This window comes from Archocentrus centrarchus, chromosome 3, assembly GCF_007364275.1.
Source record: "Archocentrus centrarchus isolate MPI-CPG fArcCen1 chromosome 3, fArcCen1, whole genome shotgun sequence".
Taxonomy (NCBI): domain Eukaryota; kingdom Metazoa; phylum Chordata; class Actinopteri; order Cichliformes; family Cichlidae; genus Archocentrus; species Archocentrus centrarchus.
Window position 1 is genome coordinate 11,104,548 of NC_044348.1, and position 27,870 is coordinate 11,132,417.

Sequence of the window (27,870 nt, forward strand, 5' to 3'; positions counted from 1 at the left end):
ACCTTTGAACAAACTGTTGTCTGCTACCCATATAATTAGGCTCAGTGGGGAAATTGTCCGTCTGTGGAGAGGAGAGAGAGACAAAAGTATGTAGTAAGCTCTAAAGAAATGAGTCCTGCTGTGAAACAAGAATTCCTAGTGACATATCATTAATTATGCATTAAAAAAATAAGACAGAGGACAGATTAGGGGCGATAAAAGCTAAAAAAAAAAAGTGAGCCCTGCACGGCCGAGGTTTGAGCATTTCATTAACCACATAAGGAAGGCTAATTAGCCATTTGAGAGTAAACCACAGAGCTGAACATCAAATCTGGCACACATCATACAATCGATGAGCGCTAGGACAACAGTATGATGAAAGCAGAAAACTTTACCGACATGGTGTTGAAGTGTTGGCTGGACTGTTTGTCTATTTGCTCCTTGTTCCTTTAACAGCATCTCTACGGGAAACTGCTGACTCTCTAAGAATATCTTTTTTTCCTTCTATTTTTAAACAAAAAAATTAATTGTTTGCATGGAACTGGGTCTTGCATGTGCTGAACCCTGCAGTGTTTATTTCATATAGGTAACCTGATCATACACAGGGGCCTTCTAGAAATGTGAATCGATAGGAAAATAAAACAGATGGACATGGTTTTACACACGTGAACGTGCTGCTGTAGTACAAAGAATCAGAATAGTATCTATGATAAAGCATAGTAGTATAAAGAAATACTGGTATAAACCCTGTTGCATAAACAGGATAAAGCCCTGTATGCTTTGTCTCAGGTTCATACATCAGTGCAGTAGTGTTAATCACGCTAAAGGAAGATCCTTGTGTGCTTTCTGGAAAATGTGTAGACTTCTCAGTAAGAACACAGGGAGAGGGAAAGTTATGTGCTTATATTTCAAGAAAAAAATTATTGTAGGAATATAAACAATGCCCAACGTCCCTGCAATGCTCAGGTAGGAAGGAATGACAGAAGAAAAAATGTCTTTGGGAGATATAGCTTTCGTACTGTTGTACCAGTATTCATCACAGTAACACAAATAATTACCCTGTGTTGTGCACAACTCTCTCTGTCTTGAATTCATAGCGGCTAAATGTCATGTTTAGTGAGTAATGTCTACTTGTGCCAGAGTTTTTCACATGCACAGCTTGACTCACAGTCGATAGAGTATTTCAATGTCATCCGTGCGCAGCGGTGGCTCAGTATGAAAAAGGGTGTGTGAAGGTCAGGCGGGCCACCTCAGTTCTTTGACCTTCCATGCTTTCACCAGCACCTTTATCCTTACCTAAACACTTTATTCCACCTCAGCCTTCACCCACGCTAAAAGAAAACAGCCACAGAATATATCAAAGACCAGAATCTGACCACAAAGTAAGGAGAAGAATGAATGAAATTGTTTGGCATTGAAATGATAAAGGCCGGTGTCTTTTTTCTTTTTTTTTTTTGGAAAAGAGAGTTGGGACTCTTTATATTGATGTGCCTCTTCTGTACTTTTATGACCAGGGAATCAACCTTGGGCATATTTTTCAATCAACTCAGCTCTGTTAGCACTGAGCAGGAGGAAAGGACATTAACAGAAAATAGTTTTCCTGACGGTTATATGGTTTAATTTACTTTCCACACCTGTGCACACAGAACAAATAATATCCTTGTGAACAGAACCTTTTTTTCCCCCCATTTTTATAATAGACTAAAAAAAAGTTCATTTTTATCACCCACATGGGCAAAATAACCTTGAAATGTCAGTGGTCTGCTGTACCTTAGCATTAAATCTGCTTTGATTAAGAGGATGAATGGAAATGCACAACACGATGCACGGTAAAACACGATGGCATTTTTTTGTTCTTTATCAAAATTGAAAAGAAAAGAAAAAGGAGCATTCACACCTAAAAAAAAAAAAAAAAAAAGCATTCCACCTCACACAAGCCAATAAAAAGCACATTAAGCCACTTCATTGAAACCTCTTTCCTGCCAACTGTTCCAGGCTGATCTTAAGGCTCCATCACTTCCTGTCTGTCTATACTGCCCAACCCTTTCACTACAATGGGTCCCTTTCCAATTAATGGATCGATAATAGCCAGCATGAGATGCTTCGTACTGGGCTGGTCAGTGTCCACAATGAATGCAGGATAATCTGAGGGAAGGTGAGAAAAAGCGGATGCATGTCTGTTATCTTATTGTTATCTTCATTGGTAATAGTATTAAACACTGTAGCATAGATTTAGTGCATTACAAGTATAACTGAAAATTTCATGTTTCATATTTTCCAAATGTGAAACCTACTGAAAGTGATCCCGAGTGAACTGAACAAAAGCAAACTAAACTGAGCAGAACTAAACTGGCCAAAAACTGCAGCATCTGTATATTTGGCCTTTGAGGTTTCAAAATCTGACTTGTTTGTTGGCCTAAAATATGAGCCTTAGATCTTAAAGGCTCAATGAAGCACTGAACCTATTTAACACGAGATGAATTCAGTAGTTCTGGGTCAATTTACTTTGTGTAGATATGAGCAGAGGTTAGGTTGTTTGGTAGCGTGGATGAAAATTGCAAAAGCATGTTGTTGATTTGTGGTGAATGATGCGTTGTATCTGCTCCATGTAGCAAGGCCACAAAGGTCAGAAAGATACTGAGTACAGTGAGGCTGAGTAAGTGTAAAAAGCTGCACTCTATTCTGTATTCCCATTGAGGCTCCAAGACTGACCGCTCAGCCAGCCGGCCGATTGAGACAAATGGGACGAGCATATTGGAGTGCTATTCTATTCTCAGGGCATGTTGGTGCATTTTGGGGCACTCTTCATTTCTATGGGGCTATATTTGTGCATATCTGCCTTTGTGTGTGTTTGTGTGTATTTGATATCTTAGGGAGGGATGGTGAACGAGGACAAATTGCAGATTCTCTTTCACACATCACTGGATTGCTCTCTTTTATTCACAGGAACAAGAGTACATCCCCTCCCTCCACCTATCCTGCTAGGTATGATACATGCATTTGTCCTTTACTGTCTGCCAGGAAAAAACACACACACAAACACACATTATTCTCATTCAGTGTATATGCTTGTGAGCACGTGCATTTCATCACGTCAGGCAGTGTGAGTGGCTCCTAATCAACCCCTTCTCTGTAAGCTAAAAGAAAAACCCTCTATTGTGCGTTGGTACGTATGTGAGTGACAACTGGAAAACTTAAAGTGGATTAGCTAAAGCTAAACAGATAAAAAAAAAAAACTTAATATAGAGAGAAACTAAAGAAGGAAGGTGTGGAGGATGCAGCAAATGCATGAAACAAAAACAAGAATGCTAGTGACTTATTTGTTTGTGATTCATCACAATTCAGAGATTACTGTAACGTGTGAAGTACAGACAGAAAACTACAGGTTTTGTTGTGTTTGACTGGCTGTATTGCACAAACTAATGAGAACTAAAATTCAGTGAGAAGTCGGGAAGGCTGGCAAACAGTCATATTCAGGCCAAATTAATGTAAATTCACTAAAATCTGTCTAATATTCTACGAGGAGTAGCGATTCTTGTGAATTGTGGACAGATGGACAGGCAGCCTTGCCATCGTATAAGCCCATCAGTCCTTTGGCCGGATGAGCTAAGAACAACTGAACAAGATAAGTAAAAAAGCAAAATGAAAAAAAAAAAAGGTTAAAGTATTTAAAAAGGGGCAGAGAAAAGAAATAATGATTGCATTGATTATCTAGTGGCTGAGGCAAACAAGGGACCGGATCAAATTAACATCCAAATATCTTCCTGGAGATAACAGACCAATCAATCAATCAGGTAAAATGAGCTTAAGCCATCATAGTCTACTGGCTGCAAAGGCTCTTACCTTACCTTCTAAATAACTTTAAAGGGGTCCAGTCTAAAAGAATTTCACACAAGTAAGGCAGTTACAATTGAACAACCACAATTAGGTCTTACAAGTCCGTATGGGCAGCTCTAGGCCAATGACTCTAGATAATACTTTACAGAACTGCATGACACATTGCTTCGGCTATAAACTGTGCAAAAGGATATGTAACGTAAAGTAAGGCAAGTGAATTTGAACATGTCATACTTCATCTTTTTTGCTGTGTGATACAAAAGGACAAACCTTGCAAGGGTGTCACTTTTTGTGGCTAATCTTCAAGACAGGTTGTTTTGATATAACGTTACTAATTTAAAGGTTCTTTGATACACTGTTTTTCTTGTTATTTCTTTTTTTTTTAAATAAACGTTCTTTACCAAACATGGAGGCAACGACAGAGCCCGTGTGAGTGACACTGTGTATACATCGTGCAATGAGCAAGGAACCGGAGAGAACAAAAGAGATTTTGTTGCTAAAAGAACCCAAACAAATTGGATCTGTGAGTTAATTTCATATAAAATTCATATTATACCAATGATGGCAGAGCCTTTCACCATATCAGATTTGGTTATTTCACACTGGAGTTCAGGTTGCAGGCCCGCCACAGACAGATGAAGCAGCGTGCCCGACATCAGAGAGGGGTGCGTATCTGCACCATTCTCCTTCCAAAAGGATGTTGTGCGAGTGCTTCGCATTACAATTCTGCCATGAGCTTCCTCCTTTTCGACAGCATTCTGCGTGCTGCTCTTCCCTCGATGCCACAGAGAGTGGCACTAGAGGAGGAAATAGCTTCACTGCTGAGTAAGGAAGCAATAATGACAGTCCCTCAGCCAGAGGCACAGAGGGGCTTCGTCTCCAGAGTTTGGTGCTTTAAAGCCATTTAGAGCATTATGTCTCAAGAAATGAGGTATCACATTCCAGTCAAAAGTTTGGACACGCTCACCCATGGGTCAGTGTGTCCAAACTTCTGTATTGTGTATTTTTTTTTCCATGCAGATACAGTCCTCTACAAAACCATCCTTATCGTTATATTCCGATTTATTAATTCTTTACAAATAGTGGTCCTTAAGTTATAAAGAGAAGAGTCCTATATTTTTACATTTTGCTACATAAAATGTCATACTGGGCTGCTCTGCTATATAATCATCATCATAAAATAGTCTTTGAAAGAAGAATTTTTCACATTAAGACAATTTTAGATTTCAAGGTGACATGGAATTCTTTAGACATATGTAGTGCAGGCAACATACGCAGGCTGAAAATTTGCATCCACAGTATTTCTGAATGCTTTTCAATATGACTATTAGGGGTTTCTCTGAGGGGAAAATGTCTTTTAGTAATTTTTTACGGTATGTTGCACATGGACTTATCTGACTCCACTCTTCGACTCTGAATCTTTTTAAAATGCAAGTAGTCTTAGTTAGGCTGTGACTTAGGATGAATGTACTTCAATTATTTTTGATAATTCTTGGTTGTTCCACATAATTTGATTTTGTAATACAGGTACAGCAAAAGTGCATCCTATGCAATATTTCTTGCAACAAATTATTTTGAAGCCGCTCTACCTTAAAATAACAAGCAAAAAGGGAAAAAGCTCTGAAAACGTCTCAGCTGGTTGCAATTCTACCACATGCCAGCGACACTCAAACACTTAAATACAACCTCTAGCATAATTCTAAGGTGCCCGGGTGAGCTGTGCTGTTGACAAAAGTTCAGAGCAGTAGTTAAACTGGTGTCTCCCAAGTGCGAGCAAGTGCTGCTGAATAAGTGACACAAGGCACAGCTAAAATCAAGCATGCACGCTCAGCAACCTCTGTATAAAGCAGAGAAAAGACTAAAAAAAGGTTTTTTTAAGCTGTGCTGTGAGGTAAGTAAGGGGCATTCACACCTAGTCTGTGGTTGTTCATCTAAAAACCATACCTCTGGTACAGCAACCCCTGAATTCTGACAGTTTTGACTTAAATATTATCGCCTGTCCATTTAATTTTAGAGTTATACTGATTATGCATAGACATGAAAAGACCCCCCCCCCCCAAACAAAAACAAACAAACAAAAAAAAAACCCACATGCAAGTGTGAATTTCGTGCTGGGTTACAGCTTTCATTACTGGAATGTATTGAGATTGCAGGATAGATATTTTGCTCCCAAAAGTGGTCTTGAGCAATAGTTCTCCAGGCTTTCTGAAGCTCTTTCAAAGTTTTTCTTTACACATTGGCTGCTTTTTCAGTCATTTTCAGTCCAGTTGTTTAAGCCACTTAACACTGACCTGTGAATCATACAAGCATAAAAAAGGCACTTAACTCAAGGGATGAACCAGTGTTGTGTCTCCACATAGCAGATAACTTAGCAAAGAACCAATTGTAAATTATATCTTTAGGCACTTGCAGCTTGTTGCAAAAACGCATAATTTTTTCTGATTTCTTTAACTGAATCTACAAAAAATGCCAAAGATAACCCAGTTTGACAGGCATAAACTATTGTTCTTGCACCAACAAGGTGATTCCCAAAGAGCTAATAGCTGAAAAACTTGGCATATTCAGCATGATGCGCAGTGTGTCCCTAAAAAAATCTGAGGAAACCAGACAGGTGGAGGACAAAAAGAAGAAGTGGCAGGTGTAAAAACCCCTCAACAGCAGATGAACAGTATCTTATATATAAATACAGCAAGGACCTGATACAAGCCTTGAGTGATGCATCTTATGGACTGATACATCCAAATTTGGCATGTTTGTTTCAAATTGAAGTCAGTATGGATAAAGGAGGTCAGGAGAGCGGTACAACAGTAAGCATCTGCAGCCCTCTGTAATGCACAGTGGAGGCTCTTCCATGGTTTGGAGCTGCATTTCAGCCAGTGGTGCTGGGGATTTTATCAGCATGTCAGTTATCCCACACACACAGCAGAACACTATCAGTCATGGACTGGCCTCCCCTTAGCCTGGATCTCAACATTATAGAAGCAGTGTGGGACAGAGAACAGAAAAAAAGGCAGCCAACATCCAAAGAAGCGCTTTGAATGTCCTGTAAGAAGCCTGGAGAACTATTTAAAAAAAATTACAAGAAAGCTGCCTAAGAGAGTTCAGGCTGTGCTGAAGAATAAAGGTGGTCACACAAATATTGAGTTCCAAGCTTGTTAGAATTGTAGAAACTCTGGTTTTTCCTTATATACAATATTTCAATATATACTTGCACATTTTAATGAATCACTGCACCTATTTCTCATTTTCCTAGCAAAAAATAGAGAAATGAGGAGTGACTCAAGCATTTTGCACAGTGCTGTATGTTAATACTCTGAAATCAGTGCTAGCACAATGAAAGCACATCAGTAGGGCTTATATCAGAATATATTGATTATTTGTCCCAACTATGAATATACTATGAATCTGATAAATTCAGGCTGAATAAACTTTGCCACTGTGTTAAATGTGCCACCGCCACTGAAATACTGTGATTGGGTTTTTACTTTTTGGAAAATTGTTGGTTTTATTATATAGCTCAGGCAGCTCTAATCCAGCTCAATAGTCTCATCTTGTTAATCACAGTTTACTACAATTCATTATTCATAACAAATGCATTTCTTTATTATTTTTTTATTTTTATATTTATTGTTCATATTCATTTGGTGGGAGTTGGGCCTTTTCTTCATTAAAAAGGGCTAAGTAGCACTTGGGAAGCTTTTTTTTTATAGCTGCATAAACAGCATGACCTCTCACTTGAATATTCATTGCTCGCCAGCAAAGACACAATATTCATAATTTGTGTGCACTCTCATTGATTGTCTATTATTTTTGGTTGACCATACAGCACCATTAGAGAAACTATTAGCAGCCCAGTAGAGAGCGCCGAGTTGTCCAACTGGCACAAGTTTTTTTTGTTTTTTTTTTAATTCTTAGTCTTAGAAACACTTCACTGAAAAGAAATCAGAAACCAGAAAGGAAATAGATGAATTGTTATTCTAACCACACATAGTATAAAAGACTATAATCAACAATAGGTGAAAAGCAAACTAGAAAGACAGCCTGTGCGATTACTGATGATATATCATTCCATTTGAAGAAGAGCCTCAGCAAGTACATAATATATATAATTTTCTCTTGTGTCTACAAATGACTACTTTGGTAGCATTTCTAAGGTAGTATCTTTATGTAAAACTGGGACAGCTACATCTACCTTTAAGAATAAGAGTCTATCAGTTCTAAGAGCTGCTTTTGTAAAGCACATTCATCTATTTGTAATCTGTTTGTCGTTTAATTTTCAAGACTAAATTTCTTTTAAAGAGCATGAAAAGAACACCCTGAGTCTCAGAGATGGTCAGCAAAGCATTGTTCAAATCATATTCTTTAGCCTGTCATTATCGTCTTGAGAATCAACTCACGCACAATAATAAAATGCAAACCTCTGGAGAGAGTGCATATCCTTGAACTTATTTCTCTCACTCTTGCTGACACACAAACTTTATACGCATACTCTTACAGGTACTGGGGATCTTACAACCCAGGTTATTTTATGATGCATGAAAAATCAAACAATCAGGTACACTAGATCCTGTATAAACAAAATGCTTCAGAAGGCTTGTCTTAATATGCAGTAATACAGGACAATCTGTTTACAACAAATTTTGTATCACACACACACGCACACACACACACACACACACACACATATATATATGTGATCAGTTTTTAACTCCTTTGCATGTAATTGTTTTATTAATTGGCTGATTAAGCCATTACTGAATGAGTCATCCTTATCTAACTAAAAAGAACAACATTGCTCATAAACAACAGTAATGTTGACCAACATCCCCTTGGGGAAAGATTACAATTATCTGCCACACTGGCAACACACAACAGATTCTCTGTACAATGGCAAACTGTCAACATCTTTTTTTAAAAAATCCTTTTCCTAAATGAAAGTAAATAAAACCAATTTGAATGTGACCCACTTTATAATACACCTGCAGTATGAAATCAAATCACAAGAATTCAAGATAAATGTTTCAGTCAAAAAAGAAAAAAGCAAACATACCTTTATGACAATAAAAAGACTTGTTCCACTCAAAGAACAGATTTATTTAATCATGCTGTTAATGAGGGAAATGCAAATGATTAATAATGAATATTGATTACATTGTACAGTAAAAATACTCTTTCTACACATTTACTGTTTACAAATGTAGACCAGTAGTGCAATACTAGTAGCAGTATATACCATTTGGAGTAGTTGTGGTGGTTGTAACATGCTAACAGTATTATGTACAGTGGATGCAGCCAATCAAAGGTCTGACAATAACAGTTTTGCCATATCTCCAGCCTAACAAAATGTATAAAAAAATATATCTTAATGTAGTATTAACTGTAGTAATTCATTGTATTTTTTTAAGTAATGTATTCATATTTTTTGTTTACCAATAATATACATAAAAAAATCCTCATAGATTTTTTTAATGCAAGAAACAAAAATAAGAAACCCTAAGAATGCACTATTGTAAATTTACACTGCCTGCTCACCAGCTGCTGTACATTTGTCTCTAGGCAAACTAAATGTGGGAATGCTGAAACACCATGTGAGTGGGATATTCAAGCAGTAAAATTAATTCCAGTTTCATAAGGGTGGCATTGGCACAATTCACATCCTAACAAGCTGCAAACTAAATTCAAATTGAGTGAATTCATATGACTGACCGTGGGGTTTTGGAATTGAGTGAGAAGTCTGTCATAATCCTCTTCTACCAGACCAGGGAATTGGTGTCTACATGTGTCAGGGTGTCTATATGTGTTCATCTGTGCATGTTTGTGCGTTATTGTATTATTCATGTTGTAGAGACATGAATATGTTAAAACAGTCACATTTTGATTACCTACTATCTTTTGGAGACAAAACAGGTTAACATAACATAACTCACATGAACAAGCAAAAACCCACCCTATGGGCAGTTTTTGCCAGGCCTGCAGCACTTGCTCACTTGTTTTGCATTAGAACACAAACATGTATATATCATGTTTTTCTTTTTATCTTCATTATATCACTATATAGAGTGAGATGGCAAAAATGACTGTTCATAAACACCAAACAAAATAATAATAAATACATATATTTAGGCCCAAGCCTCTCAAAGAGATTGGCGAGGAGCCTCCTGCATCTGTTAGCTTGTTCTTCGTGTTCGTCTTTACAAGCTACAATAATCAACTGCAGGCACTATTAGCATCACTGTTTGATGAACACATTCCAGTTACCCCATCTGCACTAAAAATTGTTTAGCAAAATGCATTTACAATCAGCAGCATACATGTACACATAACGTACACGTAACATCAGTTTGTTTTGGCATCAGCTACTACACTATATATATGTATAAAATTCTCAAAAGCTAAATAGATGTTGATAATCCTTGACAGGTTATATAGTAAGTTTCATCCAGAATGATTAACACTTTTAAGAAGAGTTAGGGAACAGACACGCAGATACACCTCAATCATTACAGTAAGATTCATTTTAAAGGGGAAAACTTGGTTTAAGGCTTGGTTTAAGGCCAGACTTCATAAAGTCCTAGGGCAACTAAGTAACAAAACCAATAAAATTATCCCATGAGAAAACAGCACATCTTTACCTCAATTAAGAAACTCAGACCTATGAAGGTAGACTACAACAAACAATAGAACAAACCCCAAGCTATTACTAGCCACCAGATTGTGTCTGCCCACATGGAGTGAAACTTGAAAAACACGATTTTCCTCCCAATGTTTTGATACAAACACAAACTTGTAACTGAAGGATTTTATATCAGCTTTTACGCCATTTTGCTTTTTTTTGTTTCTAATGGTCCTGTGGTATTGGACACGGTGCAGCGAGATCAAAGTTCAACCAATTTGAGCTTTGACCACTGTGACTGCACAAGTTCATGAGAGCACTTGCTGTGTGTGTGTGCTTTGCTCAACACAGCCACAAACTGATGTGGTGTAGCTTAAGCCATTTAAAATTATTGGTTTCTGACCTCAACAGTGCTGCTGGCACACTGTGTCTAAGTTTCCAGAAAATTAATCTAAGTCAGTATGTCCCATGGTGGAAAAATGTATGTTTCGTTCCAGAGAAGGAATAAACTGATTAACCAGTAACTGGGCCTTTAGTGACAGCCTTCCAAAAAAGCCAAATTAACACAAACTCACCATTTTTTTAATTAATTTTTTATTTAACTGCATTATTGTTATATACCCTGACCAGTCATTTTTTAGGTATACCTTGCTAGTATGGGTTTCGACCCCCTTTCACATACAGATCTGCCTTAATTCTTCTTTTGGTCCATGATAGCATCACACATCACATCACTCAGCTGCATGTCCATGATGAGAATCTCCCATTGTCATATTCAAGAAACCATTTTGAGAGAATATGAGCCTTGTGACAAGGCACATTATCCTGCTCAGAAGATGGGTACACTGTGGTCATAAAGGTGTTTAAAAAATGCTCAGTGGATACTAAAAAACCCAAAGTGTGCCACCAGCAGCCTGAACTACTGATACAAGGAAGGATGGATGCGTTCAAATTGTTTATATCAAATTCTAACCCTACCATTAAAATATCACAGCAGAACTCGAGATTTCTCGGACCAGGCAACATTTTCCAGTCTTCTATTGTCCAATTTTGGTGAGCCTGTATAAACAAACTGTTGCCTCAATTTCCATTTGTTCGCTGACAGGAGTGGCACCTATTGTGGTCTTCTGCTGCTGAAGCCTATGTGCTTCAAGGTTTGATGTGTTGTGTGTTCAGAGATGCTCTTCTGCACATCTTGGTTGTAACAAGTGGTTATTTGAGTTATTTTTGCCTTTCTATCAGCTCCAAGCAGTCTGGTCATTATTCTCTGACCTCTGGTATCAACAAGGCACTTTTGCCTAGAGAACTCCCACTCACTGGATATTTTCTCTTTTTCAGACCATTCTCTGTAAACCCTAGAGATGGTTGTGCAGGAAAATCCCAGCAGATCAGCAGTTTCTGAAATGCTCAGACCGCCCCGTCCGGCACCAATAAGCACGCCACGTTCAAAGTCACCTAATTCACCTTTCTTCCCCATTCTGATGCTCAGTTGCTGTCACGTAATTGGCTGATTAGATATTTGCATTAACAAGCAGTTGAACAAGTTTACCTAATAAAGTGGCCGATGGATGTATATGGATGAAATGGTGAATGAGATGAGCGTATTCATATATTATTCCTGAGCTGGTATAATGAAGTGCAGTGGCAGTTATGTGCAGGGCAGCATAATGAGGCAGTCTGTTCAGTAGTTGGCAGTCAAATACCATGCCAAAAATAATTATATAGGACCTGGAAGTTAAATAAAATTGCCCTAAATCACACCAGCCTCCTTGAAAAACAAAACAAAAAGAGGTTGACTTGAACATGCTGCAACCCTTTCTCTATTTTTTTAAAAAAGTACATCTCATTGTAATCTTATTCAAAAATTGCCTTCAATATTACTGTATGTCTGTACTTCCTACCAGCCTTGAAATTTATGAATACAACAACAATGGCAACAACTCAGCAGGCAATTCAGTCTTAGCAGCCATCTCTGCAGCCAGCTCACAGAAAACTTTTCTGCTCTGAAGAGGAGGGGCAACACAACACGACATGTTTGTTCTCCTATCAACACAATCCACATCTGTGGCAGTTTAGCCTCAGGAGTAAATGATAAATGTGGCTTTTGGCATACATATTTATTCCAACACACAAAAACCCTTAACACAGCAGTTTGCCAGCTTTCTAAAATAGCAGTGTTGTTTTCCCTGAATACTTGAGACATTTCATGTGTAGACTAACCAGCTGGTCTGGGAAGCTTACAGCTGGGACCATTCTTATGATTATTGATAAAGGAAAATATGTGAACTTTGGGTAAAAGAAAAGCGAATGAAGAATGGGAGATTGAGGACTAAAGCTTGATTATTTATACACCTTTGGAGCAAGGAGGAAAGCATTGAAAAAGGGTGTGTAGTATATGATCTTGATGCACAAGCTACCAATCATTCAGTACTTGCTCATCAATAGTTACAATAGCTCTGCAGTTAACTGAAGTCATGAGTCAGCTTTGACCTTCTTAACTCATTATTCCAAAGCCAACTCAGGCCAAAAATCCAAAGCAGAGGTAACAAACTGTTCATATGCAAGTATAAGAAAGAGCATGAATATAGTATTTGAGCACTAGGCACTTTCCAATTTTAATTAAAAGGTCTGACAGTTTGATAAATATGTTTGTTTGTTTTGGTTCAGAAGAATCTCTGTACACTAACTATGAACTTCATAGTGACAACAAGACTGGTCAGCTATCAAATCAACCAATCACATGGCAGCAACTCTGCATTTAGGCATGGAGTCATGGTCAAGATGACCTGCTGAAGTTCAAACTGAGCACCCTAAAAGGGGAAGAAAGGTGATTTAAGTGACTCTGAACGTAGCTGGTCTGAGCTTTTCAGAAACTGCTGATCTGCTCGAATTTTCCCTCACAACCATCTCTAGGGTTTACAGAGAATGGTCCGAAAAAGAGAAAATATCCAGTAAGCGACAGTTCTCTGGGTGAAAATGCCCTCTTGATGTCAGAGCTCAGAGGAAAATGACCAGACTGCTTGGAGCTCATAGAAAGGCAAAAGTAACTCAAATACCACTTGTTATAACCAAGGTATGCAAAAGAACATCTCTGAATACAAAGCACATTGAACCTTGAAGCAGATGGCCTTCAACAGCAGAAGACCACACTAGGTGCCACTACTATCAGCAAAGAACAGGAAACTGAGGCTACACCAAAATTTATAATTGTGGATTAGAAAAACGCAGCCTTATCTGATGAGTGTCAATTTCTGCTGCAACATTTGATATGGTAAACACCATGAAACCATGGATTGATCCTGCATGTATCAAAGGTTCAGACTGGTGTCGGTTGTGCAATGTGTGGCGGATATTGTTTTGCCACACTTTGGACCCCTTAGTACCAACTGAGCATTATTTAAACACCACAGAGTATTGTTGCTGGTCATTTCCACCCCTTTATCACCACAGTGTACCCATCTTCTGATGACTGCTTCCAGCAGGATAACGCACCACGTCACAAAGCTCAAATCATCTCAAACTGGCTTCTTGAATATGACGCTGTACTCAAATGCTCTCCATAGTCACCAGATGTCAATCTAATAGAGCGTCTCTGGGATGTGGTGGAATGGGAGATTGATATCATGGATATGCACCTGACAAATCTGAGGCACCAGTGTGATGCTGTCATGTCAGTATGGAGCAAAATCTCTGAAGGATGTTTCCAGCACCTTGTTGAATCTATGCCATAAAGAATTAAGAATTAAGACATTTCCAAAGGCAAAAGGGGGTCCAACCCAGTACTACTAAAGTACTACCAGAGCACAGTTGTTAAGCTAAGTTAAGCTAACAGGCTTAAGGCTAGCAACATGAAGCTGTAGCTCCATATTTACTAGCAAGCACACCGATAAGCATATTATATTAGATGTCTGATTAAAGCATTAGGTTTTAATGTGTCTTTGTCCATGTATCAACAGCACAATAAGAACTGTCCTGTCAAACTACTTACTGTTTTATAGAATATAGAAAAAAAAGTACCACAATTCTAATGCTGCATACACTTGATATTGGCTGTGTAAGTTACCGTCTCCATGTGTTTAAACTGATCACATTATAACTTTCCTCCCCCTCTAAATCATCATATGTCTAGGCTGTGTTTTTTGGGGTTTTTTTTAGGCATATCTCCCAGCAGCAATTGTAATGCAAAATCCATTCTTCTTTTATATCTTCAATATAATTAAATAATGGGGATTTACACAAGAAATAGCTACAGAACTTCTGAAATGCATTCATAAAATAAACTAACCAAGCCTGTATCCTTCAGCTTTTAGAGTCATTTATAGTAAGCTAGGGTTTAACTTTAGCTTATGTTCACATTTTCCAACAAATACTAAACCTTCTCATCCAGTGCTTATCCGTGTATTCTATTTTTATTTAAAAAAAACAAACAAACAAACAATCAAAAAAAAAAAGAAGCTTTTTTGTAAATCCATGTTAAAACAAGCCATCACAAATTGTGGTCTTGTTTGTGGGTTAACAAGACAGAAGCTGAGCGGTTGTGAGCAAAATCATTAAAGAGCAAATTATTCCGTTTGAATTGATGGAGGAAGAGCCATTCTGTGGATGAAAGAATTTTAGATATTTCCCCAAAGCTCCAAACCAAGGCCAGACGCAGACTCATAAATACACAAATCGAGGCACAGAACGCGTGCATGTGACTAATATTGATACACACACAAGTGCACATACACACCTGCGTTCCCACTCTCTGTTGCAGATGGACTATGTTTCATCTTCAAGGTGACCTATCTACTGTACATGTATCAGGTCAGTGGGGGGGGGCTTAGCAAAGAAAGAAGTAGAAGGAGTGGAAGACGGAAAGGATACTGTCCATGCACCTGAGAAAAGACTGACAGAAAAGGCTTTAGGATAATGCTCCGTTGTCAACGCTCTGGATGCTAGTTTCTCTCAGTCTCTTTTAAGTGTGTCTATGGTGCATTAAGAATCTGTCAGAGCAGCTTTAGTATTAATCAGCTAGCCCACAGAAGAAACAATCACACATAATCTCATGCTCTAAACCCCGCTGACCTTCTCTTCAAATGCATAGATGAACTCCCCTTCAAACCTCAGTCATTTAAAGACACACACAGAGAGAAACACACACACACCCACACACAAGGGCCCTGGCACCAGTGCTGGTAATTTGTTTCCTCCCCACTCTCCCTCCCTTGCAGGCTATCTGATTGGTTTCTCCCACGGCTGCACCCATGTCTCTCCACCTGGGAGTACTTCGACTCAGCGTGTCAACGTGACCTCAAAGAGGATGCATTTTTAGACGGTGTGAGTAAAGAGGGATGTTTTACCCCATCAATCCAGGGAGAGGAATGGAAAAGGAGAAAAGTTTCATTCATCATCTCAGCAGTGTTGAGAGTGTATAAAAAGCAAGATCTGTTCAGAGTTATCACTGAGCCAACGCTTCCATCGTCGTACTTCATTTATTAGGACTGTGTGCAGATCAATACACGAGACATATACACCCTGTACTGTTGACAAGATAATCTCATCATTATGAATTTGGCTTGGGTCGTCAGTAACATGAGCAATTGCAACGCTTATCTGAGATGACAAGAGCAGAAAGAAAGGGAATCCAAAAAGGAGAATCAGAGAATGAGCACGGGAAAGCCAAGCAAGATAGCCCAAGAACAAGTTCTTCTTTTACTAAACAATGCTCAGAGCAATAGATAATGAAAAACAGTATTTCAGTACCAAACAAAGCAAAAATCAATAAGAAATGGAGCAAACCAGCAATTGATCTGTATGCTAAAGGCCCCAAAAAGATTTCTCTCTAAGACATAAACCCAGAGAGGGGCCAATTGAGTACATCTGTGTAGTACAATAGAAAAAGATGAGACTGGCCAAATATCCCATTTTCAATACACCATTAGCACTCGGCATCACCGCTGCTACCCCAAAGAGCAGACAGAGGCAACGTTTGACAACAAATCTTGTGTGCCCACCACTTAAAGGGCCTTTTGTTTAGACAATAACATCTGAGAGTGCCGACTCATTCGCCTCTGTTGCCACAAACACATAACAGCCACTGCAAAACACAGTGGCTGTCAATTCCCTTCAGATGCACACAGGGCTTTAGACATGGGAATCAGATTTCAAACTGTGCTACAGATAAGCTGGAACAGAAGAGACAGTGGGATCTCTGGATCTCTCCTATTAGAGTGTCAGATGTTCTCAGACACATTCATAGCACGTGCAAACATACACTGGCAGAGTCAGAAAAAAGCTCCTTGTGTCACAGCAAATTGTAATTTCCTGATTGGGAGAGTGTAATGTACTCCAGTGATTGCATAAAGGAGAAGAAATTGTTTGAAAACAGATTGTTTTTGACATGCAGTTAGGTGAATTTAGAGGAAATAAAACAGCACTCATTGTCTATCCCTCCAATCAATTAATCTCGTTACTGATGTAGCCGTAGAAGTGCAGAACTGTAAAAGGTAAGGACAAAGAGGGAGACTCGGGGCGAGCGGGATAAATCACTCCTCTAATACTAATGAGATAGAAGGTGAGAACAGATTCACATAACTCATTCTCTCAGCTGCGTGTTGTTTCTACAGCACATGCCTAGGGGGCACAGTGAAGGAAGATGTGGCAGAAATAAAAGCTCTCTCAGGTTGGACCAGTGCCAAGACACAGCGGAGCGAGTTCTACTTTGTTTGACTTTGAAAGTGTTTGATTTACAGCAAGGAGACCCAGCTGCTGGCAGCTCAAAGAATACATTGCCACGCCATGTACACCTATGCAGCTTTCGGTGTGCTGTGTATTTTACAGCACATTACTGTGTGGTCATTTTTATCTATATCCATCTATTGCTGCAGCTAAGGCACCCCGCTGTCTAAAACGTTAAGTCTAAAGACCCCAGGAGGGATCTAAGAGCCTTCAGGGGGCAGGCGGCCACTACAGGGAAGCTCATTCCAATCTGAAGGAACCAGCAAGACTGACGCTTCAGAGCACAGGCGGTGGTAGCACAAGGGTATGTGTGCACACATACACACACACACACACACACACACACACACACATTGGTAGATACATGGTACCTGAATGCTAGATTCCTCCACTGTGAAGGTTGCGCTTTTGTTTTCTGTTTGGGATCTCTGTTAATGCTTGGTTGGCTCCTTGTGCCTGACTTGTCTGAGCACAATGCCAGCAGCAACAAGGTAACTAGGGACATGCACAAATGTTTATTTATCACAGTCTTCGTTTTTTTTTCCTTTTATGAAATATGATGCATTGAAGGATATTCTATTTAAAAGGAAACACTTTACAGTCGAAGGATTGTGAAGTGACAGCATCCATGGTGTAGGCGTGCACCTGGCAGTATCAACGTGGTCAGGAAAATAAGACACAATGGCAGCCAACATAAGCTGCACCAGCCACGGTCCCAGCAGCCTTGTAATTACACAACAGCAAAGTAATTAATAAGTGGCAATGGACTTGCCAGCCTGCATATGAAAAGTAAACCAAGCTAATCAACGACACTTGCTACTCAATGGAATGACATGATACGATGACGCTCTGGTGTCAGGGAATTAAGCAGAAGAGTCCTGATCATCCACTCCACCTCTATTACACACACACACACACATAGGCACACACAAACACACAGTAACTAAGGAGTGGATGTCTACTGACAAGCCACAGTCTTATTATCATGCCCATGTCATCTCCAGTAGGTTGCTTCCTACTGAACCAAGCAAATTGGTTTAATGTGTCCGGCCAATTTGGCTATCACAGAGCTCAACTTGTGTTTTCATATCCTGTCTCTTTCTCTAGACACTCAAAAAAAAAATAATATTAATAATTCTTTTGTTGCCTTGCACTGCCACCCCACTAGGTCTGTTAAAATAATGAAATTGCGCAGCACACAGGCACAGCAGTTGGCTAAAACGATGTCTAAATAAAATCAATATGGAGCGCTCTTTACAGACACTGCTTTTTTTTGTCTTCTATATATCAGTTTCACTCCACATCTTGACTTTACTTGATTTTAAGTTACAGAGGGAAAGTGTGTGTAGTGGAGAGCATATAGTCAGGGGCCTACATTTCAATTATTCAGCAGGGTTACTTGGGTTTTTGAAAACTTGGAATAAATAAATCATTCACTTCCACGGCTGCATTGAAATCTCAAGCAAATTCACTGGATACTCATAGCATCTACATATGCAATGAACTAGTAATTGCATGAATGGAAGTTTTAAGCCTGAGTCTGTTTAATGTTGGCTAAAGAAAACATTAGACGTGAGTAGGAAGATAAAAGCGTTGGTTGTGTACATTATTAGCGGTCCAGATTTTCTCAGATATCTTGTCTGAAACCTAAAAGTGTCACAGCCACACAGGAGAGGGGAAAACAATAGGCTATTTGTGAGACACTGTGTTCTTTTGTGCTGCCTCACACTATAAAAGACAGGAAAAGTAAATGAATGCTCAGATTTTGCTTATATCAGAAAGTCGGTGGCTTCTCTTTTCCACTTAGCTCGAGTTCCGCCCTCCTCTTCTGCACATTTTTAACAAATATGAAGCCAGAGACCTCCGATATTTATCTTGACATCTTCCACTTTCCTCTGATTTGTTAAATGATTTATTAATGAAAGAGGACGCAAACCTAGCTGCTGTTCTGTGCTTGCTTTACACAAGCTGCTACAGCTCCAAGACATTGTGAGGCATCTCTATTGAGACAAGCACCTTTGCAAACACCACAGATAAATTGCCAATAATGGCAAATAATAAACAAAAGCATCTAAGAGAGCTGTCCTAATTTACAGCTGTTCCCTGGGGCAACTTTACTGGTATCTATCACCTGAGCTTTGGGGAGATGAAGAAAAAATAAAACCTGCCTATTAATAATTCAGATTTTCAGTCTGTAGTTTATGTACAGTAACAGCAGCTTTATTTGAGGAAATATGAAGATGTACCCCGAGGAAAGCTGATAATTTTTAAGGACTGGCAAGTTCAAATAAAACTATTCTGGCCTACTGTAGTAACTCGGAGACTCAACAAATTCCAAATAGTTTTTTTTTTTTTTTTAAGTGTCTCCCATTCCTAAAATAACTGTCTGCTGCTATGCTGTCAATCCAGGTTTCACTATATGCAAGTTTACCAAACTTGTTCCATAGAAAGCTCCAGGGGAAAGTAGTTATCTAAAGATGAAGGGAGAGAAATGAAATAAAGAGTGCTTTTCTATTCATTGCCTCAGTGGCCACTGAGGTGTGGGAGCAATTTCAATACAATACACAGCGGAGGCTTTGATAAGACTTTTCGGTGGAATCCTCAAAAACAGTCCATACATGTGCATCTGTGTGTTTGAGTGCACGACCGTGTGCGTGCGTTTCTTGGAGGAAGGGTGTTCCAACGTTCGGACAAATACAAGATTGTCACGCTCATAAAAAGAGTAGGGGCTCTGTCACGGAGCCTGCCAGCTAAAGGCTTAAATCACATGCCTGGAATACACAATGACATTAAACCCACAAACACACACACAAAATCTCCCTGAATTATGCAGAGTAAGACCATTCCTCGAAGCATCAATTTTCAACATCTGCTCTGGCTACATTGCTGGCAGGTATGTGCTCAACCTAAACAGATCAAAACAGAGATTTTTCTTTCTTGTGTGTCTGTGTGTGTGTGACAATATATGCTTTTTAAATCATCACAGTCACCACACTTGACTTTTTTGCTTTTTTTTTTTTTTCAGGAATATGTAATTCACTGAATGGGATTCAGATAAAATCTTTTTTGTGTGAACCCATTCCCCACATTTCATAAATTCAGTTATTGTCACTCAAAGCAGTCGCAGCTGCTCGACAGGTAAATCCAGAAAAAAAAACATCATGCTATATTTCATGTTTATGAATGTCTGGTGTTTCTCATTAGAGCAGTAGGGAGTCTTCTTTGCGAATGACAAGTGACAATGTCAAGTCAGCAGAGACAAGATCCCCGTTCCTCCCTGTCACCCCACACAAGGCAGAATGCCGCCACCTAAAGGCTGCTTTTACAGCCTTTCCGACACCCCTTTTTTGCCTTTGTATTACTTGCACCTTATTAACACGGACGGTCTCCCACCGAGACAGGATTCTGTTTAATTAGTTTTGTGCTGAATCCAATTAGGAACACTCACAATTTATCAAAACAAATCAATATGATAAAATATGGGCCACTGGAAAGCAATGACACAGGAGTCTTTAAATGTTTGGTTACAATGATGATGTCAGCTGTTCAAAAAGGCACAAGACAGGAAAGGAGGAACTTACAAACTAGTCACACACTGCTGCCTAAAGCATATTCATGACAGAGTAGACCTGGGCTAGCTCTGTGAAATAATGAAAAGCAATTCCTATTTCCTGAGCACTGAGAAATTTTGCTGCAGACTGGTCTTAACCTTGATTCCACACTAAGCAATTCCCTTCAACGCCTTAAGCAAAATTAAGCATCATTATGTATCATCCATCTCCTTATCCCAGGAATTCTCTTTACAAATGAAACTGGCACAGTGGTGACAATGATAAGGCCAGCAAAGCTCTCCTCTCCCAGCTAGAAACCAGCCCCAGCCTATCTGCCAGCACACTGCTATAAAACATCATTAGAGGCCAACAGCAGTACGGAGAAAAGACTGGAAGTTGCAGGCAGCTGCAGCAGTTCTACTAGGTGCAGATGAAGATAGCGGCACTAAGGTGCCCTTGTGAAACTGAGTGACCATGTGATATGCTCTCCCAGTTTATCCATCTCTTTATTTATTTTTCCCATTTAACTTCTTCTCTGTGACAACTGTAGTGACAGATGGGCTGAGAGGCCTTAGGATCGATAGAAGGGGAATTCTGTCTTTGTTTCCTGACATTTTTCCCATAGCCCACGCTCCCGACTCAGGTTACTTACTGTCCACACGAACGGAGAAATGAGGATAGAGTAGGGAGGAGGGAGGAATGAGAGCCGCTTCTGTAAAGGCTCTGAAGAAACTTAATGCCTCAGGCCAGCTCCCTCTACACAGGTTTCTGTTGAATAATACAATAGAGCACCCTGCACGCCTGATGCGTCGAAGGGGACCGTCTGTAAACAAGACACCAAGGAATGTGCTGTTGCCTTTCCTGCTAGTTTCCCCTTTGACAGTCTGAATAAAGAGCGAAAAGGAAGCTCTCAAATTGTGCCTGTCTGTGTGTCTGTGTGTGTGTGACAGCCTTGTGTTGTCCAATTCATCATCACTACATTAGCAGAGAAACAGCCTGCAGAAAGGACCAGCAATTATTCTCTCCCTCTGATTGGGGAAGCCTTAACGATCTTTTTTGCTGACCCTTGCCCTATGCAGCTGGTTCATAATAGAAGCAGGGCTGAGGCTGAGAGTGAGAACAACAGACAGTGGTCTTCCTCCCTGGTGGGAATATGTCACATCTGATGACAGTCATGATCAAGTCCTTGCCCACTGAAAACAGTGGGGATGCAAAAAAACAGCAAAGTGCTTAAGCTAGAAATTAACCAAGTACAACTGGTAAGAATGTGACTCCCTAGGAGTGCCAAGCAGTATAAGACTATGATATTTTTAAAAAAAATCACTGCAAAGTTGTTATTGTTTCTATTATATCAGGAACATAAGATTTGCATCTGTTAATTCTGCGCCAAATCATAGCATATGTCATTTCAAGGCACTTTTCATAGTAAGGTCATGACCTCAGAGCATAGCATTATCAACTGAAAACCAACAAGCACTTGGTGGGAGTGGGGAAGAAGGAGTTTTTTTTCCAAGTTCTTTTAACTGGAAGAAACCTCCTACATAACCACACTCAGAGCAGGCGACTGCCTTGGCCAGAATAACAGGTAAATATTGGAATAAAGGTTAACTGTGCTACGACTGCCCTTTATCCCCAGCATTACATACCACTGTCTTAAGCAGGCTGTAATCCTTGTCTGACACGACAGACTTTTAATGGGCTTAAGGCCAAAGACACAGAGAAGTTATCACATTAGAGGCTTATACACCCAAGTACTCCGCATAAAGACTCACAAAGTAGCCGTGAAAATAAGTACAATCTCCTAATCTCTAGGAATTAAAAACCACTACAATAAACCACATATAGCTTTAGAATTTCATATCACACCAAAAAAAAAAAAAAAAAAAAAAAAAAAAAAAAGCATCAGTCACCGCTTGGAGTAGCTTCACTCGTACTGTAAGACATCTGTTGCTGTCACTGCTTATATGTGCGCAAGAAAAAATGCAGGTAAAAAAATTTAAACAAAACTAATCGAGATGTAATTTTTGGATTAAGGCAAGAAAATGTCGGTGGAATGATGACAATGGTCAAAAATAGGATACGTAACTGCTTATGACACAGTCACAGGCTAAGCTCGAATCCACAGCAATGAGATGACAGTGACTGAAAACTGATTTCAAAAGCCTGCCGTGACATATTTCAAGCACAACCGATTTGTGTTGATGTCACTGGTTCTGTTCTATGAGAGCACCAGAATGACTGTTTAATCCTTCTAATGCTCACCCCTCCCTTTCTTGTCTTTGTCTCAGTGCTCCTGGGCCTCTCTGCCTGTCCTTGTCTTCTTTTTCTTTCATTTTATAAAACAAGGGGGAAAATATTGATAGTGGGACCTTTCTGAGGGCTGTGACATAAAAACGGTGGCACAACGGTGAAGGAGTGCAATTTCTCTTACCTGTATGATGGACATGCGGTTAGTAGGTGTGTCTGTGGTGCTGGTGACTGGGCCTGTGAAGCTGGTGTGGCATCCCACGTGGCCTTGGGGCACGCTGAGGTTATTGGCAGTGGGCTTGAGGTACATGACCTCTGACCTTGGTGAGCTGAGTGGCAGGCGTGTCTGGTAGTCAAAGTACATGGGAGAGGTGGCCAAGGAAGGACTGCTTACCACATTCATCACATTCATGGCATCGCGCTCCTCCACCTCGCTCTGCACCAGCATGATGTCGTTCTTGTTAATCTTCTTCTTCTTGCCTTTCCCCAGCTGAGGGTGCGAGTACTCTGCAATGCGACAATTGTAAGTGCGAATCTCCTTGTTTTCCCGCTTGCACTTGATAGCTATGGTCACCATGGCAGCCAAAAGCATGATAGATATGATGCTTAGAGTTACAATAAGAGGCAAAGACATGTCCCAGTTCTGATTGTCCTTCATATGCGGCAGTCCATCAGGAGGTCGTCCGTTGGAGGCCTTGATGATGAGTCTGGCGGCAGCAGTTAGAGTTGGCTTGCCATGGTCTGATACTCGAATTATCAGCTCGACAATGGGGCTCACATCATCCCAGAACGGGTGAGCTGTTCGCACCTCGCCAGTCACCGGATCGATCTCAAAGAGGTGCTCCTCATTGCCATCTGATATCTCATAGGTGAGCCGCCCACTCTCACCATAATCATTGTCCACTGCCCTCACTGTGGTGACAATGTAGCCAACACCAACGTTACGCGGCACGTGGATTTCAGCTGTATCATTCTGAAGAAGCGGCAAAACTATGACAGGGATGTTGTCATTGACGTCCAGAACACTGATACGCACTGTAGCATTGCTCTCCAGGTGTGGAGATCCTGCATCTTTAGCCAGAACCTTAAAGTCAAAATACTTTATTTGTTCATAGTTAAAAGACCTGACAGCATAGATGGCTCCATTAGCAGCATTCACATTAACATAGGTGTTGACGTCACCCCCACTCACATTGGAGTTAATTATGCTGTAGTACACGGTGCCATTTTGCCCAAGGTCTGGGTCATGTGCCAGAACTGACCCTAGGTACTCCCCAGGTATGTTGTTCTCAGGGATCTGAAGAAGGTAGACTGACTTGGTAAAGCGAGGGACATTGTCATTCTCGTCCAGAATCTTTACAGTGAAGGATTTTGTGGAGTTTAGAGGAGGTATGCCATTGTCTTTGGCCACAATAGTGACATTGTACTCATCCTGCATCTCCCTATCCAAGGGCCTGTCTGTCATCACTGTGTAAAAGTTTTCATAGTTCTCTTCAAGTTTAAAAGGGACATTACCTAGTACTCTGCACTGAAGCTGCCCATTCCTGCCCGAGTCCTTGTCTGTGACACGGACCAGAGCAATGACAGTGCCTGGAGGAGCTGCCTCACTGATGGCCCCCTGTCTCACAGACACAAAGCCTATAGATGGCCAGTTATCATTCCTGTCAAGCACTTTAACGGTCACTTTACAATGGCCTGGGATTGGATTGGGACCCAGATCCTTTGCCTGGACGTCAATCTCAATAACTGGGCTTTCTTCATAGTCAATTTCACCCTGAATCTTTATGACTCCTGTTCTTGAATCTATGGAGAAAAGCTCTCTGATTCTCTCTGGGGCATAGCCGCTAAAAGAATAGACTACTTGTCCATTGTTCCCCTCATCAGGATCCGTGGCATTTAAATCAATCAAGACTTTACCGGGAGGTGAATTTTCAGGAATTTCCACAACATACGAGGGCTGATCAAACACAGGGCTGTTATCATTGGAATCAATAACTTTAACATTTATCTGCATGGTACCTGACCTAGGATATTCACCCCCATCAGTGGCTGACAATATAAGGGTGTGATGGCTTCTTTCTTCTCGGTCCAGCGGTCGTTGGATAACTAATTCTGGGAACTTAGTCCCATCCCCACGAGATTTTACTTCCAAAGAAAAGAGATTGTAGTCATCGCGTGTTATTTGATAGGTTTTCAGGCCGTTTTCCCCTGCATCTGGATCATGTGCGCTGGTCAGGGGAAAGCGTGTCCCTGGAACTGCATTTTCAGAAATGTCAATATCAATCTGATCTGAAGGGAACGTAGGTGAGTTGTCATTAATGTCCTGAATATCTATCTTGATCATGCATATCTCCTTGTCATTGGCAAACACTTCCATTGAGAGCTGGCACTTGGGGTTTCTCTTACACAATGTTTCCCTGTCGATGCGCTGTTTCGTATACAGCAGTCCGCTTTGTGGGTCCACATCGATGAGATGCGGGGCTGAGTTCTCCAGCACTCTGAAGTTGGCTTTCTTACCCTGTCCTCCCTGCCCAATCTGTTCAATTCCAAGTCTGGCATCTTTGGCAATGTTCCCAATCACTGTACCCGGACCCTGCTCCTCTGGGACAGAGTAATTCAAGTTTTTCAATGTCAGGGCTTGTGCCCACAAGAGCAGGAAAAAGAAAATAGAAAGATACATCTCCGCTCAGTAAAAAGCTGCTGTGATCTTAGTTGAGATTACCCCTGCATTTAACTGTTGATATTTTGCTCAAATTTGGTATTTCTGTTATTTGGGACCAAATAAAGAGTTCTGTTCATCATGTGAGGCCTTGACATTTGTGGATTGTTTTTGCTCTGTCGCTCTCTTCCTCTGCGAGCAATCTGTGGTGCTGAACACCTAATTTATATTCAGCTGAGCATCCAGACTCATCTGAGCAATAATCGGGATCCAGTCTCCAAACAGAATAGTCATTGTAAGTGTTCAAATACCACCTAAGAAGGAAAACAGAAACAAAATATAGATGTTATAATAGGCATGAATCAATTAGCCACTCAAATGAAAAGACACTGAGCTGCACTGGCCATTCTGCCAGTAAGAAATCAGATCCACCTCTGAGCCAAAAATGAAACAAAGCTCATGTGTAATTCATCTCCACATTTATGGAGGAAGCTTGTCAATTAGTTAACCTTGGGAAGACACTCTGCGCAGCACAAATACATGGGCAAATAATGATTCCCGTGTAGCGTATTTACTCCATAAATACCACATCCTAAGTGCATTTTTTTTAAAAATCTATCTCTAATGTATAATGGACTACCCTGACCCGGGCGCGATAATGGCCCATTCACACATTACGAGAACTCAAACTGTAATAGGGCAACTTTAATAATGTGGTAACACTGCAGGCGTACAACTGAACATGGCCTATTGTGGCGGCTATTTGAATAAGTGTGTATAAAATGAGCCTCTTACACGCATTAACAAATCCGCATAATCCGGATATTTAAAATGAGCCTTATAAAAATTCAGAAATGAGCTGCCAACATCTCAGCACAGCCGTGTAATTCTCTCCACTCATGCTCTCTGCCTCTCTTTCTCTCTCCCTCTCTGAGAGATCCATCGCTCCCTGGAAGAAGAAGCTGTTGCATCCGCATGCATAAAGGATGGTTGAGAGATAAGGTTTGAAAACGAGCAACAGACGGTGGGAAATAAGAGAAGAGACGCAAATAATGTAAAATACATAACTTACCAAAAGAAGCTGCTTAAATAGTCCAAGAATAAAACTGTAAAAATAAAAAAATTAAAAACAGTCCGTTCCAGGAGGGTTTAGGGAGAGTTTCATCTCCTTACCCCACTTCAGTAGGTGCCACCCGTATCCTCCTTCTCCTCTGTGTGAAGGGGGGAAAAAGAAGAAGCCACAAAGCCTCCAATGCACACGCAGGCTACAGTGCAGCGCAGTGGAAATAAAAAAAAGTGCTCCAGAAAAGTATGACTGTAATGTCAATGAGCTGAAGTCCTCTCCGCTGTCTGATTAGGATGCAGCGGCTCGCCTTCTGCCTGCAGTGAGTCACCGTTCTTCAGGAAGGAAAACTGTTCGGAGAAATACTCTGCGAAGAAGAAGAAGAAGAAGAAGAAGGGAAGAAAATCCAGATGTGTGGTAAGGTAGATCCAAAGTGGATATTTAAAAGGCAGTCAGTGTTTTTTCCACCGTTCGAGACAGCACAGAGTTACTGATTCCCGTAGTGGCATTTTTGTCCTTGCCCGTCGTCCCCGTCAAAGTCCACACACACACACACACACACACACATACTCATACAAACACAGAAAGAGACAGCTGATGAGGTGGTCAGCAACAACGCCGCATTCCGGCACAAATCTCCCTAAACCTGTCAGAAAATGTATGATTTTCTTCAGCACACACACAGTCGTTATTTACTATTTTGCGCACGCAGCACAGACCTAAGCACACGGAGCGCTTCCTCTCACTGACTGAACTCCGGACACCGCATGGTGCATTAAACATTGTCGCTACTCCTCTGGCAGCCAATGAATTTGAAGAGGTGGGAAGAGAAGGAGGGATTCAAAAGCCGCTGTGGGTACAGACTACAAATGATTGGTGGCTTACAGTTCACCGGTGGCGGATGAGTTTTTTTCAAATCACACTTCATTGTTGTTTACAATAAAGGAAACGGTGCGTCGGGGACAGGCTCGCCAACGTACGTACTGGGACCAGACTGAAGCGGCTTGAAATGTCAGAGCATGGAAAAAATAACAGACAACAGGTCTGAAGCCAGTGGTTACTTCACTGAATTTAAGAGACATCACTGATCCTAAAGTAAAAGAAGAACACTAATTTAATTCTTTGGTGCGCAACTGCCTCAGCTCTCTTTAGTGGGATTACCACTGTTTGGGCAGTGCATGTTTTAAGCGTTACTTACCAC

The 27,870-nt window shown here is 40.4% G+C and overlaps 1 protein-coding gene across 1 annotated transcript in view; it reads right to left on the bottom strand.

Moving 5' to 3' along the window:
- LOC115775945 (protocadherin-17) overlaps window positions 1-27,399 on the bottom strand; it is a 60,899-nt gene extending 33,500 nt beyond the window's left edge. Inside the window, exons 1-3 of the mRNA XM_030723487.1 lie at window positions 26,679-27,399; window positions 23,132-25,920; window positions 3-61 (exon numbers count right to left, since the gene is read on the bottom strand). Coding sequence (XP_030579347.1) covers window positions 3-61; window positions 23,132-25,627 — 2,555 coding nt within the window. The 5' untranslated portion in view covers window positions 25,628-25,920; window positions 26,679-27,399. The remainder of the gene's footprint in view (window positions 1-2; window positions 62-23,131; window positions 25,921-26,678) is intronic.
- Between the last annotated feature and the right edge of the window lie 471 nt (window positions 27,400-27,870).